The sequence below is a fragment of the Pseudophryne corroboree genome, chromosome 2 (assembly GCF_028390025.1).
Source record: "Pseudophryne corroboree isolate aPseCor3 chromosome 2, aPseCor3.hap2, whole genome shotgun sequence".
NCBI lineage: Eukaryota > Metazoa > Chordata > Amphibia > Anura > Myobatrachidae > Pseudophryne > Pseudophryne corroboree.
In genome coordinates, this window is record NC_086445.1 from 701,948,420 (window position 1) to 701,967,057 (window position 18,638).

The 18,638-nt window shown below is 46.5% G+C and overlaps 1 protein-coding gene across 1 annotated transcript in view; it reads left to right on the top strand.

The window, feature by feature from the left end:
- LOC135051111 (sushi, von Willebrand factor type A, EGF and pentraxin domain-containing protein 1-like) overlaps positions 1-18,343 on the top strand; it is a 104,441-nt gene extending 86,098 nt beyond the window's left edge. The window contains exons 11-12 of the mRNA XM_063957277.1: positions 16,399-16,475; positions 18,272-18,343. Of these exons, the coding sequence (XP_063813347.1) occupies positions 16,399-16,475; positions 18,272-18,273 (79 nt within the window). The 3' untranslated portion in view covers positions 18,274-18,343. The remainder of the gene's footprint in view (positions 1-16,398; positions 16,476-18,271) is intronic.
- Positions 18,344-18,638: the final 295 nt, after the last annotated feature.

Below are 18,638 nucleotides of genomic sequence, written 5' to 3' on the forward strand. Positions count from 1 at the left end.
CTTAGTCACACAGCTACCTCATTGCACCTCTCTTTTTCTTTGCATCATGTGCTGTTTGGGGACTATTTTTTAAATCTGCCATCCTGTCTGACACTGCAGTGCCACTCCTAGATGGGCCAGGTGTTTGTGTCGGCCACTTGGGTCGCTTAGCTTAGCCCTGCAGCGACCTTGGTGCACCTCTTTTTTTCTTTGCATCATGTGCTGTTTGGGGACTATTTTTTAAATCTGCCATCCTGTCTGAAACTGCAGTGCCACTCCTAGATGGGCCAGGTGTTTGTGTCGGCCACTTGGGTCGCTTAGCTTAGTCACACAGCTACCTCACTGCACCTCTTTTTTTCTTTGCATCATGTGCTGTTTGGGGACTATTTTTTAAATCTGCCAACCTGTCTGACACTGCAGTGCCACTCCTAGATGGGCCAGGTGTTTGTGTCGGCCACTTGGGTCGCTTAGCTTAGCCATCCAGCGACCTCTGTGCAAATTTTAGGACTAAATATAATATTGTGAGGTGTGAGGTGTTCAGAATAGACTGGAATTGAGTGGAAATTATGGTTATTGAGGTTAATAATACTATGGGATCAAAATGACCCCCAAATTCTATGATTTAAGCTGTTTTTGAGGGTTTTTTGGAAAAAAACACCCGAATCCAAAACACCCCCGAATCCGACAAAAAAATTTTCAGGGAGGTTTTGCCAAAACGCGTCTGAATCCAAAACACTGCCGTGGAACCAAATCCAAAACCAAAACACAAAACCCGAAAAATTTCTGGTGCACATCACTAGTGACCGGATTCTGTAATAGGAATATGGTACATTAGGGGCTGTAACAAGTCTATATGCTGGGTGTATTATGGACAATTTAATCTCTGACTGAAGAAACTAATATGAAGAGGGAGAAGCAGATAAAAAGGCATTGGTTAAAGGCAGTTTTTGTTCAAGTCTATTAATACAGTATGTGTGAGATATATATTTATGGTTTTCACTCTTTGGCATGGATGAGTTATGGGCAATGTACATTTTAGGATATTTCTCAGCCATACCAGATTGGCAACGATAATCTTATTCACAGTTAATGCTTCTCAATTCCATACATTTCTCTCAGCCAGATATTAAGCAGTACACTAGGGAAGACCAAGAGCCAGCAATTGCTAATAACCATTAAGAGTTTTACAGGGATGGTAGATTTCTATTGATGGCGGAGAACAAATGGCATACAACAGTGGTGGGAGGTCTGATGGCAGATGGTGGGCGCATACTGTAGAGTGAACTATTGTAGAGGGTTCGGAATGTGTGACTGGTGGTCACAATACCGACGCCAGCATATTGTAGAGTGAACTATTGTAGAGGGTTCGGTATGTGTGACCAGTGGTCACAATGCCGACGCCAGCATCCCAACAGGGGCGAGGTAAGTATGCTATCCTCTCTTGGCCCCTGTCTACTGTGCTCCCATGGCCCCCCTCCATCGGCCCCCGTGTACAGCGCTCCCGCAGCCCGCCCCTCTCTTTGCCTGCAGTGCAGTGTACAGAGGGAGTGCTGAGTCAGGAGCCGGCAGCAGCACAGCCACAGGAAGAAGGAGAAATCATGTAAGTGGCTGCCCACACACTACACTACATTACACTCAAGTACACTACACTACTGTTATGCACACCAGTGCCTGCAGGAAAGTACTGGTGTCAGGACTGTTATGCACTCCAGTGCCTGCAGGAATGTACTGGTGTTTGAACTGTTATGCAAAACAAATGGACTTACAGACAGACTGGGGAATATGACATAACGTACACAGAAGGTGATAGGTTAACAAAATACACACAAAGTGAACAGAGAAGCCCAGAGGCTAAGGAACTGGGTATCTCCCTTGTATTAGAACTGCTCAGATGGGAAAAGCAAGATGTTGTGTTTTAATACGTAGAGAACCCGAAATGCTGTTGCTAAGGGCAACAGCAAAACCCTAAAGGGTTACCAACGGGTGTGGCAGTAAACTCCTTGGTCAGAGATGGAATGATAGACACAAGGAGAGTCTCCACAATCCTAATTCTCACTTGCAGTGCACAGGTTCAGCTTACTGCCACTAAACTGACCCCTGACACCTAGCACAGTGAGACAGGATTAGACAGGCAAGTCTTAGAATACAGCCGCAAACTTGCTAAGTTCACAGAGTAGTAACAGAACCCCAGCAAGCTAAACGACTGACTCCAGTCTTACTGCTAGGTCTGGATTGGCAGAGTGTAATACCAAATCCCCAGGCCTATTTGCAGTAAGCAACAAACAAATACAAAGCTACACAGTACTGGCTAACTTTCAGAAACTGACTAACCAACAAAGATTCAGCAGCATCTGCTTACCCTGAGAAGAGGCCTTATAAAGCAGGTGCTGTCCACGCCCCACTCAGACCTCACAGTCTGTGAGCACAAAAACCAGCACCGGATCCCCTGCCATGCACAGAGCCTATAACCACTGCACAGCAAAAGACCCGAACCGGAGTATCAGCAGCGCTCAGGTCACTCCGCTAGCACTTGTCTCCCGGTTCCCATGATGACGTGGCAGCACAGGGCAGGAGACCCTAACAGTACCCCCCCTCTGACGAGGGGTCAAAGAACCCCTACCACCGGGTTTATCGGGGAACTGCGAGAAGAAAGAGCGTATCAGTCTGGGGGCATGAAGATCACAACTGCGCACCCACGACCGCTCCTCCGGGCCATACCCCTTCCAGTGCACCAAAAATGACAGCCGACCCCGAACCACCTTGGAGTCAAGAATCCTTTCAACAACAAACTCCCTCTGGCCACGTATCAGAAGAGGGGAAGGTCTTCCACTGGAAGAAGGATTACTAATCGCCCGTTTTAAAAGGGAACAATGAAAGGTTTTATTGATACCCAAAGAACGGGGCAGATCTAACTGAAATGCCACCGGATTGATAACCCTGGTGATCTTATAAGGGCCGATGAACCGGGGGCCTAACTTATGAGATGGCTGTCTCAACTTCAAATTCTTGGTAGACAACCAGACGAAGTCTCCTAATTTGAAGCTGCAGGGTCTTTTCCGCTTATCAAAAACCCTTTTGGTCACTAATGACACAGACACAAGGGCTTTCTTCACTTTCCGCCAAATACCTCTAAGGACCGAAACCACAGAGGAACCACCAGGCGTGGAGTCCAGGGGGTCAAAAGAATTGGCCTTAGGATGATGCCCATACACACAAAGGAATGGAGAGATCCCTGTAGCAGAGTGAGCCGCGTTGTTATAGGCAAACTCCGCCATGGACAGATGAGCAACCCAGTCAGTCTGACACTTGGAGACATAACACCTGAGGAACTGCTCCAAGGACTGGTTCACCCTTTCAGTCTGCCCATTAGACTGCGGATGGTAGCCCGACGACAAGCTGACAGAAATCTGGAGATCGGAACAAAATGCCCTCCAGAATTTGGCCACAAACTGGGATCCGCGGTCAGAGACCACATCAAGTGGCAACCCGTGGAGACGCACAACATGCAGCATAAATAATTCAGACAGGCGTCTGGCCGATGGCAGCCCAACCAGTGGAACGAAGTGCGCCATCTTCGAAAACCTGTCAACGACAACCCAGATGGCTGTCATCCCCGAGGATTTGGGCAAGTCCACCACAAAATCCATTGAAATGTGGGTCCATGGCTTAGATGGGATAGAGAGTGGATGTAATGGGCCAACCGGAACCCCTCTAGGAGTCTTATTTCGGGCACAGATGTCACATGCCCGAACCCACTGATCCACATCCTTAGCCACCGAGGGCCACCACACCGCCCTAGATAGCAACTCCCGAGTTCTGGCAATACCCGGGTGACCTGCAGACTTCTTGGCATGGAATTCCAGGAACACTCGCTGTCTTAACCTAGGAGGCACAAACAAAAGACCTACCGGAAGGTCTGGAGGAGCCTGCTCCTGTGCTCTAAGGACTAATGATAAGAGGTCCTGGGTAATGCCCACTTTAATACATGATGGGGAAACAATAGGCAACGGCTCCTCGGTGGTCTCCTGGATTGGAGCAAAACTCTGCGAGAGCGCATCAGCCTTGATGTTTTTTGACCCAGGGCGATATGTTATCAAAAAATTAAAGCGAGCAAAAAACAAAGCCCATCGTACCTGCCTGGCATTGAGACGCTTCGCTGACTCTAAATATGCCAGATTCTTATGGTCAGTGAGAATTGAGACCACAAACTTAGCCCCCTCAAGCCAGTGTCTCCACTCCTCGAGTGCATCCTTAATAGCCAACAATTCACGGTTACCCACGTCATAATTCATCTCGGCAGGCGAAAATTTACGGGAAAAGTAAGCACAGGGATGAAGGCGATTATCAGACACTCCCATCTGAGAAAGCACTGCCCCAATACCCATCTCAGAGGCATCCACCTCCACCACAAAAGGACACTCTGGATCTGGGTGTCGCAGCACCTTGGCCGAAACAAATGCCCTTTTGAGACGGGCAAAAGCCGCTTTAGCCTCACAAGACCAGTGAGCAACATCCGCCCCTTTCTTAGTGAGTGCCACCAAGGGCGCCACTATAGACGAAAATCCAGCGATAAATCGTCTATAAAAATTCGCAAAGCCCAGGAAACGCTGAAGCGCCTTCAAACTAGTGGGCTGCACCCAATCCAGGACTGCCTGTACCTTGGAACCCTCCATTTGGAAACCTTCTGGGGAGATAATATATCCTAGAAATGCGATTTGCTGAACTTCAAATTCGCACTTCTCCAGCTTCGCCCCAAGCCGGTGGTCTCTGAGTTTCTGGAGGACTAAGCGTACATGCTTCCGATGTTCCTCCAGGGAATGGGAGAAGATTAGGATGTCATCTAAGTATACAACTAAGAATCTATCCAAATATTCCCTGAGCACATCATTCATGAAATCCTGGAAGACTGCCGGGGCATTACAGAGCCCAAAAGGCATCACCAAATATTCATAATGCCCTGAGTGGGTATTAAAGGCAGTCTTCCATTCATCCCCCTCTCTTATTCGGATTAGATAGTACGCACCGCGTAGGTCAATCTTAGAAAAAATGGTGGCAGTACGAAGCTGGTCAAACAAGACCGAAATGAGAGGCAGTGGGTATGAGTTTTTAATCGTGATACGGTTCAATTCCCTGAAGTCGATGCAGGGTCGCAGCGAACCGTCCTTTTTACCCACGAAGAAGAACCCCGACCCAACTGGAGACTGTGAAGGTCTGATAAATCCCTTAGCCAAGTTCTCCTGAATGTACTCTGCCATAGCCTGAGTCTCAGGACGTGACAGGGAGTACAACCTGCTCTTGGGAAGCTTAGCATTTGGCAACAAATCAATGGCACAGTCATAGGGGCGATGGGGAGGTAGTACCTCTGCAACTTTTTTGGAGAACACGTCCGCAAAATCTGCATAACACCCTGGCAATCCTGGCAAACTTAGCTGCGAGAGCCTGACTGGAAGTCTCAAGCAACTCCTGAAACAATCAGTACCCCAACTAAGAATCTCCCCAGAGACCCAGTCAAATTGAGGATTGTGGGCCCTTAACCAGGGTAACCCCAACACCAATGGGGCAAAAGTACAGACAGTCACATAAAAGGACAATTTTTCAGAGTGTGTGGCTCCAATAAACAAAGAAATCTGGCTAGTGCAAGAGGTAATTTTACCTTGGGATAATGGTTCCCCGTTTAACCCACAAATCTCAATTTCCGATGCCAAGGGTACTAAGGGAACAGAGTGTTTCAGGGCGAATTGGCGGTCCATAAAAACCCCGTCGGCCCCACTGTCCACAAAGGCCTCAGTCTTGACAGTTTGACCGAGGATCTTCAAGGTCACCGGAATGATAAAAGTCTTCTTGGGAAATTCTGACTTCTGGCCTGACAGGATATTTCCCATCACCCTCAGGCCCTGAAGTTTTCCGGCTTTTCTGGGCATGATACTACCACATGACCTTTATTCCCACAGTACAAACACAACCCCTGCTGTCTCCTCCGCGTCTTCTCACGCGAGGAGTGGCGGGTAGCCCCAATCTGCATAGGCTCCTCTGAAAATTCCTCAGAGTCTGAGGTTCCCTTGGGAAGGAAGGAAATCTCAGTCTCCCTTTCAAGCCTACGCTCTCTCAGCCGTCTATCCACCCGGATGGATAACTGCATGAGCTGATCCAAGCTATCAGGCAAGGGATATTGTACCAGTTGGTCCTTTATCTGGTTAGAAAGACCTCTTCGGTACTGGTGTCTCAGGGCTGGGTCATTCCACTGGGTATCATGGGCCAACCTCCGAAACTCCGTACAGTAAACCTCAACTGGCCTTCGCCCTTGCTTAAGGATCGAAATCTGAGCCTCGGCTGAGGCCGTCTTGTCAGGGTCATCATACAACATGCCCAGTGCCGTAAAAAAAGCATCAACACTTTTAAGCGACGGACAGTCAGGCTGCAACCCATATGCCCAGACCTGTGGGTCTCCTTGTAGCAAGGAAATCACTATGCCCACCCGCTGAATCTCCGACCCAGAAGACTGAGGCCTAAGCCGGAAGTATAGCTTGCAGCTCTCCTTGAAACAAAAGAACTGCGAGCGATCTCCAGAAAAACGATCCGGGAGATTTACTTTCGGCTCCTTAACCCCTGCAGGTGCTGCTGCTGCGGTAGCTCCGCCAGCAGCCTGGGAGGTGTGCATTTTAATGGACAAATCATTAAATTGTCGAGTCAGGACCTGCACCTGATCGACCACCTGTTGCAACGTATTTTGAGGGGTATGCTCCATATTCCCACAAAATTTCAACAGGAGTATTTGGCTGCTGAATATGTTATGCACACCAGTGCCTGCAGGAAGGTACTGGTGTCAGGACTGTTATGCACTCCAGTGCCTGCAGGAATGTACTGGTGTTTGAACTGTTATGCAAAACAAATGGACTTACAGACAGACTGGGGAATATGACATAACGTACACAGAAGGTGATAGGTTAACAAAATACACACAAAGTGAACAGAGAAGCCCAGAGGCTAAGGAACTGGGTATCTCCCTTGTATTAGAACTGCTCAGATGGGAAAAGCAAGATGTTGTGTTTTAATACGTAGAGAACCCGAAATGCTGTTGCTAAGGGCAACAGCAAAACCCTAAAGGGTTACCAACGGGTGTGGCAGTAAACTCCTTGGTCAGAGATGGAATGATAGACACAAGGAGAGTCTCCACAATCCTAATTCTCACTTGCAGTGCACAGGTTCAGCTTACTGCCACTAAACTGACCCCTGACACCTAGCACAGTGAGACAGGATTAGACAGGCAAGTCTTAGAATACAGCCGCAAACTTGCTAAGTTCACAGAGTAGTAACAGAACCCCAGCAAGCTAAACGACTGACTCCAGTCTTACTGCTAGGTCTGGATTGGCAGAGTGTAATACCAAATCCCCAGGCCTACTTTCAGTAAGCAACAAACAAATACAAAGCTACACAGTACTGGCTAACTTTCAGAAACTGACTAACCAACAAAGATTCAGCAGCATCTGCTTACCCTGAGAAGAGGCCTTATAAAGCAGGTGCTGTCCACGCCCCACTCAGACCTCACAGACTGTGAGCACAAAAACCAGCACCGGATCCCCTGCCATGCACAGAGCCTATAACCACTGCACAGCAAAAGACCCGAACCGGAGTATCAGCTGCGCTCAGGTCACTCCGCTAGCACTTGTCTCCCGGTTGCCATGACGACGTGGCAGCACAGGGCAGGAGACCCTAACAACTACACTACACTAAAGTACACTACACTACATTACACTACACTAAAGTACACTACACTACATTACACTACAGTACACGTACACTACACTACAGTAGTAGTGTCAATTTTCGCAGACGATACCAAATTGTGTAAGGTTATAAATACGGAGGGGGATGCTGAGTCTCTTCAGAACGACTTAACTAAGCTGGAAGCATGGGCAGCAAAATGGAGAATGAGGTTCAACATAGACAAGTGTAAGGTAATGCACTGTGGGGGCAAGACCAAAATAACACTTACATACTAAATGGGGTAATATTAGGGGATTCTGTACTGGAAAAAGACCTAGGGGTTCACATAGATAACAAATTAAGCAGCAGTACCCAAAGTAGGAGTGCAGCAAAGAAGGCTAATAAGATATTAGCATGCATAAAACGGGGAATTGATGCTAGGGACGAGAGTATTATACTCCCGTTATATAAATCACTTGTGAGGCCACACCTTGAATACTGTGTACAATTCTTGGCACCATATTACAAAAAGGATATCCTGGAGCTAGAAAAGGTTCAGAGGCGGGCGACCAAACTAATCAAGGGCATGGAGACGCTGGAATACGAGGAAAGGCTTGCAAGGCTAGGCATGTTTACATTGGAAAAGAGGAGACTAAGAGGGGACATGATCAACATCTACAAATATATAAGGGGTCAATACACAGAGCTTGGGAGGGACCTGTTTTCTATAAGATCAGCATAGAGGACACGTGGTCACTCGCTTAGGTTAGAGGAGAGGAGTTTCCGCACATTGAGGCGAAAAGGTTTTATCACAGTAAGGACAATACGTGTTTGGAATTCCCTGCCTGAGAGAGTAGTAATGGCGGACTCAGTCAACACCTTTAAGAATGGGTTAGATAAAATCCTATTGGATAAAAATATTCAGGGTTATGGTGCGTAGGCACGCATTATAGTTAATATACTAGTCCTAACATAAAAATAACTAGTCCTATAATAAGACTACATTGGAGACCACAAACAGGTTGAACTCGATGGACAATTGTCTTTTTCCAACCTTAGTTACTATGTTACTATGTTACTATGTTTACAGTACACTACATTACAGCCTAAGGGTAGGGGGGGCTGTAAGGTGCTCTGCCTGCCGTAATGAGTAAAAGGGGACTCCACCTGCCATAATGTGTAAAAAGGGGGACTGTCTGCCATAATGTGTAAAAAGGGGATGCTGTCTGTCGTAATGTGTAAAAAGGGGGATGCTGTCTGCCGTAATGTGTAAAAAGGGGGACTGGCTGCCGTAATGTGTAAAAAGGGGACGCTGTCTGCCATAATGTGTAAAAACGGGACGCTGTCTGGCGTAATGTGTAAAAAGGGGGACGCTGTCTGCCGTAATGTGTAAAAAGGGGGGCTGGCTGCCGTAATGTGTAAAAAGGGGATGCTGTCTGCCGTAATGTGTAAAAAGGGGGACTGTCTGCCGTAATGTATAAAAAGGGGATGCAGTCTGCCGTAATGTGTAAAAAAGGGGATGCTGTCTGCCGTAATGTGTAAAAAGGGGACACTGTCTGCCGTAATGTGTAAAAAGGGGATACTGTCTGTCGTAATGTGTAAAAAGGGGGACTGGCTGCCGTAATGTGTAAAAACGGGACGCTGTCTGCCGTAATGTGTAAAAAGGGGGACGCTGTCTGCCGTAATGTGTACAAAGTAGTGATGTGCACCGGAAATTTTTCGGGTTTTGGTTTTGTATTCGGTTCCGCGGCCGTGTTTTGGATTCGGATGCGTTTTGGCAAAACCTCCTTGAACATTTTTTGTCGGATTCGGGTGTGTTTTGGATTCGGGTGTTTTTTTTACAAAAAAACCTCAAAAACAGCTTAAATCATAGAATTTGGGGGTCATTTTGATCCCATAGTATTATTAACCTCAATAACCATAATTTCCACTCATTTTCAGTCTATTCTGAACACCTCACACCTCACAATATTATTTTTAGTCCTAAAATTTGCACCGAGGTCGCTGGATGGCTAAGCCAAGCGACCCAAGTGGCCGACACAAACACCTGGCCCATCTAGGAGTGGCACTGCACTGTCAGACAGGATGGCACTTCAAAAAAATAGTCCCCAAACAGCACATGATGCAAAGAAAAAAAAGAGGTGCACCAAGGTCGCTGGATGGCTAAGCTAAGCGACACAAGTGACCGACACAAACACCTGGCCCATCTAGGAGTGGCACTGCAGTGTCCAGCAAGATGGCACTTCAAAAAAATTGTCCCCAAACAGCACATGATGCAAAGAAAAAAAGAGGCGCACCAAGGTCGCTGTGTGACTAAGCTAAGCGACACAAGTGGCCGACAGAAACACCTGGCCCATCTAGGAGTGGCACTGCAGTGTCAGGCAGGATGGCACTTCAAAAAAATAGTCCCCAAACAGCACATGATGCAAAGAAAAATGAAAGAAAAAAGAGGTGCAAGATGGAATTGTCCTTGGGCCCTCCCACCCACCCTTATGTTGTATAAACAGGACATGCACACTTTAACGAACCCATCATTTCAGCGACAGGGTCTGCCACATGACTGTGACTGAAATTACTGGTTGGTTTGGGCCCCCACCAAAAAAGAAGCAATCAATCTCTCCTTGCACAAACTGGCTCTACAGAGACAAGATGTCCACCTCATCATCATCCTCCGATTCCTCACCCCTTTCACTGTGTACATCCTCCTCCTCACAGATTATTAATTCGTCCCCACTGGAATCCACCATCTCAGGTCCCTGTGTACTTTCTGGAGGCAATTGCTGGTGAATGTCTCCACGGAGGAATTGATTATAATTCATTTTGATGAACATCATCTTCTCCATATTTTCAGGAAGTAACCTCGTACGCCGATTGCTGACAATGTGAGCGGCTGCACTAAACACTCTTTCGGAGTACACACTGGAGGGAGGGCAACTTAGGTAAAATAAAGCCAGTTTCTGCAAGGGCCTCCAAATTGCCTCTTTTTCCTGCCAGTATACGTACGGACTGTCTGACGTGCCAACTTGGATGCGGTCTCTCATATAATCCTCCACCATTCTTTCAATGGTGAGAGAATCATATGCAGTGACAGTAGACGACATGTCAGTAATCGTTGGCAGGTCCTTCAGTCCGGACCAGATGTCAGCACTCGCTCCAGACTGCCCTGCATCACCGCCAGCGGGTGGGCTCGGAATTCTTAGCCTTTTCAGTTGCGGGAGAATGTGAAGGAGGAGCTGTTGACGGGTCACGTTCCGCTTGACTTGACAATTTTCTCACCAGCAGGTCTTTGAACCTCTGCAGACTTGTGTCTGCCGGAAAGAGAGATCCATCGTAGGTTTTAAATCTAGGATCGAGCACGGTGGCCAAAATGTAGTGCTCTGATTTCAACAGATTGACCACCCGTGAATCCTGGTTAAGCGAATTAAGGGCTCCATCCACAAGCCCCACATGCCTAGCGGAATTGCTCTGTTTTAGCTCCTCCTTCAATGTCTCCAGCTTCTTCTGCAAAAGCCTGATGAGGGGAATGACCTGGCAGTGTTTGAACTGACTTCACGTGTGGCAAGTTCAAAGGGTTGCAGAACCTTGCACAACGTTGAAATCATTCTCCACTGCGCTTGAGTCAGGTGCATTCCCCCTCCTTTGCCTATATTGTGGGCAGATGTATAGGCTTGAATGGCCTTTTGCTGCTCCTCCATCCTCTGAAGCATATAGAGGGTTGAATTCCACCTCGTTACCACCTCTTGCTTCAGATGATGGCAGGGCAGGTTCAGGACTGTTTGCTGGTGCTCCAGTCTTCGGCACGCGGTGGCTGAATGCCGAAAGTGGCCCGCAATTCTTCGGGCCACCGACAGCATCTCTTGCACGCCCCTGTCGTTTTTTAAATAATTCTGCACCACCAAATTCAATGTATGTGCAAAACATGGGACGTATTGGAATTTGCCCAGATGTAATGCACGCACAATATTGCTGGTGTTGTCCGATGTCACAAATCCCCAGGAGAGTCCAATTGGGGTAAGCCATTCTGCGATGATCTTCCTCAGTTTCCGTAAGAGGTTGTCAGCTGTGTGCTTCTTATGGAAAGCGGTGATACAAAGCGTAGCCTGCCTAGGAACGAGTTGGCGTTTGCGAGATGCTGCTACTGGTGCCGCCGCTGCTGTTCTTGCTGCGGGAGGCAATACATCTACCCAGTGGGCTGACACAGTCATATAGTCCTGAGTCTGCCCTGCTCCACTTGTCCACATGTCCGTGGTTAAGTGGACATTGGGTACAACTGCATTTTTTAGGACACTGGTGACTCTTTTTCTGAGGTCTGTGTACATTTTCGGTATCGCCTGCCTAGACAAATGGAACCTAGATGGTATTTGGTACCGGGGACACAGTACCTCAATCAAGTCTCTAGTTGCCTCTGAATTAACGGTGGATACCGGAACCACGTTTCTCACCGCCCAGGCTGCCAAGGCCTGAGTTATCCGCTTTGCAGCAGGATGACTGCTGTGATATTTCATCTTCCTCGCAAAGGACTGTTGGACAGTCAATTGCTTACTGGAAGTAGTACAAGTGGTCTTCCGACTTCCCCTCTGGGATGACGATCGACTCCCAGCAGCAACAACAGCAGCACCAGCAGCAGTAGGCGTTACACTCAAGGATGCATCAGAGGAATCCGAGGCAGGAGAGGACTCGTCAGACTTGCCAGTGACATGCACTGTTTGCAGAAGCTTGGTTACAAGAGGAAGGGATTTAGTGGTCAGTGGACTGCTTCCGCTGTCATCCAAAGTTTTTGAACTTGTCACTGACTTATGATGAATGCGCTGCAGGTGACGTATAAGGGAGGATGTTCCGAGGTGGTTAACGTCCTTACCCCTACTTATTACAGCTTGACAAAGGCAACACACGGCTTGACACCTGTTGTCCGCATTTGTGTTGAAATAATTCCACACCGAAGAGCTGATTTTTTTTGTATTTTGACCAGGCATGTCAATGGCCATATTCGTCCCACGGACAACAGGTGTCCCCCCGGGTGCCTGACTTAAACAAACCACTTCACCATCAAAATCCTCCTTGTCAATTTCCTCCCCAGCGCCAGCAACACCCATATCCTCATCCTGGTGTACTTCAACAGTGACATCTTCAATTTGACTATCAGGAACTGGACTGCGGGTAATCCTTCCAGCACTTGCAGGGGGCGTGCAAATGGTGGAAGGCGCAAGCTTTTCCCGTCCAATGTTGGGAAGGTCAGGCATCGCAACCGACACAATTGGACTCTCCTTGGGGATTTGTGATTTAGAAGAACGCACAGTTCTTTGCTGTGCTTTTGCCAGCTTAATTCTTTTCATTTTTCTAGCGAGAGGATGAGTGCTTCCATCCTCATGTGAATCTGAACCACTAGCCATGAACATAGGCCTGGGCCTCAGCCGTTCCTCGCCACTCCGTGTTGTAAATGGCATATTGGCAAGTTTACGCTTCTCATCAGACGCTTTCAATTTTGATTTTTGGGTCATTTTACTGAACTTTTGTTTTTTGGATTTTACATGCTCTCTACTATGACATTGGGCATCGGCCTTGGCAGACGACGTTGATGGCATTTCATCGTCTCGGCCATGACTAGTGGCAGCAGCTTCAGCACGAGGTGGAAGTGGATCTTGATCTTTCCCTATTTTAACCTCCACATTTTTGTTCTCCATTTTTTAATGTGTGGAATTATATGCCAGTATCAATAGCAATGGCCTACTACTATATATACTGCGCACAACTGAAATGCACCACAGGTATGGATGGATAGTATACTTGACGACACAGAGGTAGGTAGAGCAGTGGCCTACTGTACCGTAATGCTATATATTATATACTGGTGGTCAGCAAACTGTGCAAAACTGAAATGCACGACAGGTATGGATGGATAGTATACTTGACGACACAGAGGTAAGTAGAGCAGTGGCCTACTGTACCGTAATGCTATATATTATATACTGGTGGTCAGCAAACTGTGCAAAACTTAAATGCACCACAGGTATGGATGGATAGTATACTTGACGACACAGAGGTAGGTACAGCAGTGGCCTACTGTACCGTAATGCTATATATTATATACTGGTGGTCAGCAAACTGTGCAAAACTTAAATGCACCACAGGTATGGATGGATAGTATACTTGACGACACAGAGGTAGGTACAGCAGTGGCCTACTGTACCATAATGCTATATATTATATACTGGTGGTCAGCAAAATTATGCACTGTACTCCTACTATATACTACAATGCAGCACAGATATGGAGCATTTTTCAGGCAGAGAATGTATAATACTGGTGGTCACTGGTCAGCAAAACTCTGCACTGTACTCCTCCTATATAATACTGCTGGTCCCCAGTCCCTACAATAAAGCAGTGTGAGCACAGATATATGCAGCACACTGAGCACAGATATAGAGCGTTTTTCAGGCAGAGAACGTATAATACTGGTGGTCACTGGTCAGCAAAACTCTGCACTGTACTCCTCCTATATAATACTGCTGGTCCCCAGTCCCCACAATAAAGCAGTGTGTTCACAGATATATGCAGCACACTGAGCACAGATATGGAGCGTTTTGCAGGCAGAGAATGTATAATATTGGTGGTCACTGGTCAGCAAAACTCTGCACTGTACTCCTCCTATATAATACTGCTGGTCCCCAGTCCCCACTATAAAGCAGTGTGAGCACAGATATATGCAGCACACTGAGCACAGATATTGAGCGTTTTGCAGGCAGACAACGTATACTGGTGGTCACTGGTCAGCAAAACTCTGCACTGTACTCCTCCTATATAATACTGCTGGTCCCCAGTCCCCACAATAAAGCAGTGTGAGCACAGATATATGCAGCACACTGAGTACAGATATGGAGCGTTTTGCAGGCAGACAACGTATAATACTGGTGGTCACTGGTCAGCAAAACTCTGCACTGTACTCCTCCTATAATACTGCTGGTCCCCAGAATAAAGATATTTGCACTGCAGCCCCCTGAAACAAAGTGAGAGGACGCCAGCCACGTCCTCTCACTATCATTTCCAATGCACGAGTGAAAAATGGCGGCGACCCGCGGCTCCTTATATAGAATCCGAATCTCACGAGAATCCGACAGCGGGATGATGACGTTCGGGCGCGCTCGGGTTAACCGAGCAAGGCGGGAGGATCCGAGTCTGCCTCGGACCCGTGTAAAAAGGGTGAAGTTCGGGGGGGTTCGGATTCCGAGAAACCGAACCCGCTCATCACTAATATACACACACAGTGCCCGACACATACACACACAAGCAGGACCTGACACACACATATATACACAGCCCAAGGGCTAAAAGTGATCCTGGAGAGGTGGTGGATAATCTATTGATGTAGGTGATGGGGCAGGTTTTTCTGTTGGAATTACTGTGCAGGGCAATGGAGGTGGTGGAACTAGTTCCCCCTACCATTACAGGTGCTGGAACTCAGTTCTACCTCGTTCCCAGTCACTTTAACCCCTGTGCAGCACCTAACACATACATACACACATTCAGCACCTGCCACACACACACACGCATCACCTGCCACAAATACACACACGCATCACCTGACAAACACACACACAGCACCTCACACACACATATACACATGCAGCACCTGACACGCACACACACATATATACACACACGCAGCACCTGACACACACATATACTGTTACCACAAAGTATATGAGACACACACACATATACTGTAGACACGCAGCACCTGACACACACATATATACACACGCAGCACCTGACATACACAATTAGACACACAGCACCTCACAGACACACACACAGCACCTGAATCATACGCATGCAGCACCTGCCACACACACACATCACCTGACACACACATACATATACACATGCAGCACCTGACACGCACACACATATATATAAACACACGCAGCACCTGAAACACATATACTCTATGCAGCACCTGACATACACATTTATACACACAGCACCTGACAGACACACACACAGCACCTGAAACATAAACATGCGGCACCTGACACACATACACATACACACACAGTACCTGACATACAAACATACAAGCAGTACCTCACACACACACACAACACACACACACACACACGCACAGCACCTGACAGACACAAACACACATGCACACCTGACACACACACACACACACACACACATTCTCATATGCACGGGTAACACAGTGGCCTGACTCACACACTTATATACACATACAGTACCCGACACATGCACTCATATTAGCATGCAGCACCCGACACACACACATACACACGCAGTGTCCGACACACACACATACACACGCAGTGCCCGGCACACACATATACACACGCAGTACCCAACACACACACACACACACACACATACACATGCACTGTCCAACACACGCAGCACCCGGTACACACACGCAGTGCCCAATACACACACATACACATGCAGTGCCCAACACACACACATGCCTCCTGGTCATCTTACCCAGCATGGCAGAGCATGGGGATCACAGCCGGGCACATTCTCTGCCTCCACTGGGGAGTGCATTGACCGACAGTCAGCAAGGGAGCCGGGAGGGACCAAGGCATGCATCCAATGTGATGTATATACATACAATAAACTGTATAAATAAATAAATATTATTTTGGACTGATAGCAGTATTTTTCTTATATTCTGGAAGTGATATCGTATTCATTTCTCTATAGATATCATTTAATTGGGAACTCACAAAGAAAATGTACAGCTGATGGTGTGTGGGATGGCACCCTGCCTGTGTGCCAATGTAAGTGACCAGAAGTCTTTTTTTATCTAATGATATAGAGGTCTATTCATGAAGCAGTGAAAAAAGTGAAGTGAACCAGTGGAGAAGTTGCCTATGATGAGGTAACATTTATAAAGTGCATTCTATACAATTATACATAGCAGCTGATTGGTTGCATTAGCAATTTCTCTACTGGCTCACTTCTCCACATTTTTCTGCTACATGAATAGACCCCTCAGAGAGATTTTATATAATTTGTATAATTTACATAATTTCTTTCTATGCAGCGATAGTAAGTTGTACCTGTTAAATTGAGCCCTATTAAAGAGATATTAAGGATTACATAAAGGATACCTCACAACTGTCCCGCCGCTATTCGGACACTGTCCCACTGTCCCTCCCGTGGGTCACAATGTCCTGCGGGGGGTGGGGGGGGGGGGAGTTGGGGGAAACTTTGATCACCCGCTGCTCTGCAAAGCAGCGAGTGATCGCTGAATAGATGATGTGCACAGCATCTATTCAGTGCGGGGAGTGAGCCTGGGTCTGCCCAGCTGTTCATGGAGCGCTGGGCACGCCCCCAAAACGACGGACAATGGGTCCTCGGCGCATGGCCACGATCCTCCCACCAGAGGCCATGCCCCTTTTTTGGGACGAGTGTCGCAACTCAGTTGGATTAGAAATTGGGAGGTATGCATAAAGCAGGAATATTCCTGATTTATTATCATGTAAATCCAAATTTCACATTATTTTATGATTCTCATGTTTGACATAAAGAAAGCAGCAAAATGTATTTAACAGCAAATTGTATGTCTTGGCACAGTGCATGCACACCAGTTTTACCTGTATGAAAGATTCTTTTGCCACTTTATGCAAAGCAGAAGAAAATGGTGGTGGGAGGGGACATGTAGACGTGGCACAGTAATGGTTAATGATGAGGACCAAATAGACACAAATGCTTCTGTGTGGAAATGTACCACTTGCAGATGTTTGACCCCTGGTGCAAGTTGCAAACTGATGATGATGAACAGCAGTCATACAGTATCTGAGTGGCTGAATGTCTCAAACCCCCCCCCCCCAGTTAAACTTTTTGGATTACCCTGAATTTAGTGATTGGTTCACGTTAATAAAGGGTTTTCCTAGTCAGCTTGTAAAGGGGAAGGTGAAGGATATAATATCATATTATCATATATCATATCATATATATATCATATATTATCATAATATCATATATATGATATAATATCATATTAGAGAACACCGGAGGTGCGGTTGCCGGCTGATGTCAGACTTTTTTTCAAGGACCAATCACTTACAAGGCATGGTTTTGCTTTGTAAGTTTTTGCCCCTTTAAAAAAGTCAGATCGGCCAACATCCCGCACCTCCGGCGTTCTCTGACTCCATTACATCCCGCTGCTAATGTTGTCTGCAGGATTAAGAAGATGCATTTTACCAGGCATGTCGAGTTAGCAGCATCTTGAATTCGCTCTCAGGTCTGAGTGGGTACTCATTTTGCATTTGATATTAGAAGCTAAATGCATTGAGCTCAACATAAACCACAAATTATATATTAAATCCAGGTTTGTAAACGTTTGTATAATTGTAAAAATTTGTGGATTAAGTTAGCTAATAGACTTGTTAAAACAAATTAGAATTTTACTGTTACTCCAACTAGTCTTCCATATTTCATTCTCTCTCACTTGTGGCGGTAAAGAATTTGCAGAGAGGTGACGGTTTTAGATTCATTTGTCACTGTTTGTTTGTTTGTTTGTTTGTTTGTTTGTTTGTTTGTTGATGTTATGTGTATTTTTTTTCCCCAGAAACTCAAGGTTGTTTAATTGAACACTGAAAAAAATATTTGTCTGTGTGGCCCTGATTTGGAACAAGCTTTAAAGAGTGAACATAATCTTTCTAAAATGTCTTTAACATTAAACTTGTACTACAGTATAATAATATGATTTGTTCTTATTTGTATGTTTTATTTGTCTTTTCTAGATGCATATGCAGAATAACAGATAATAAAAGTAGTACATAACTTACTTAAGCTGGGTACACACTAAATGACATGCAAACGATGCGTTGTTGCTCACGATTTCCCTGGAACTCCTGGACAAACGATATTGGCCCTCATTCCGAGTTGATCGCTCGCTGCCGTTTTTTGCAGCGCAGCGATCAAGTGAAAAAGCG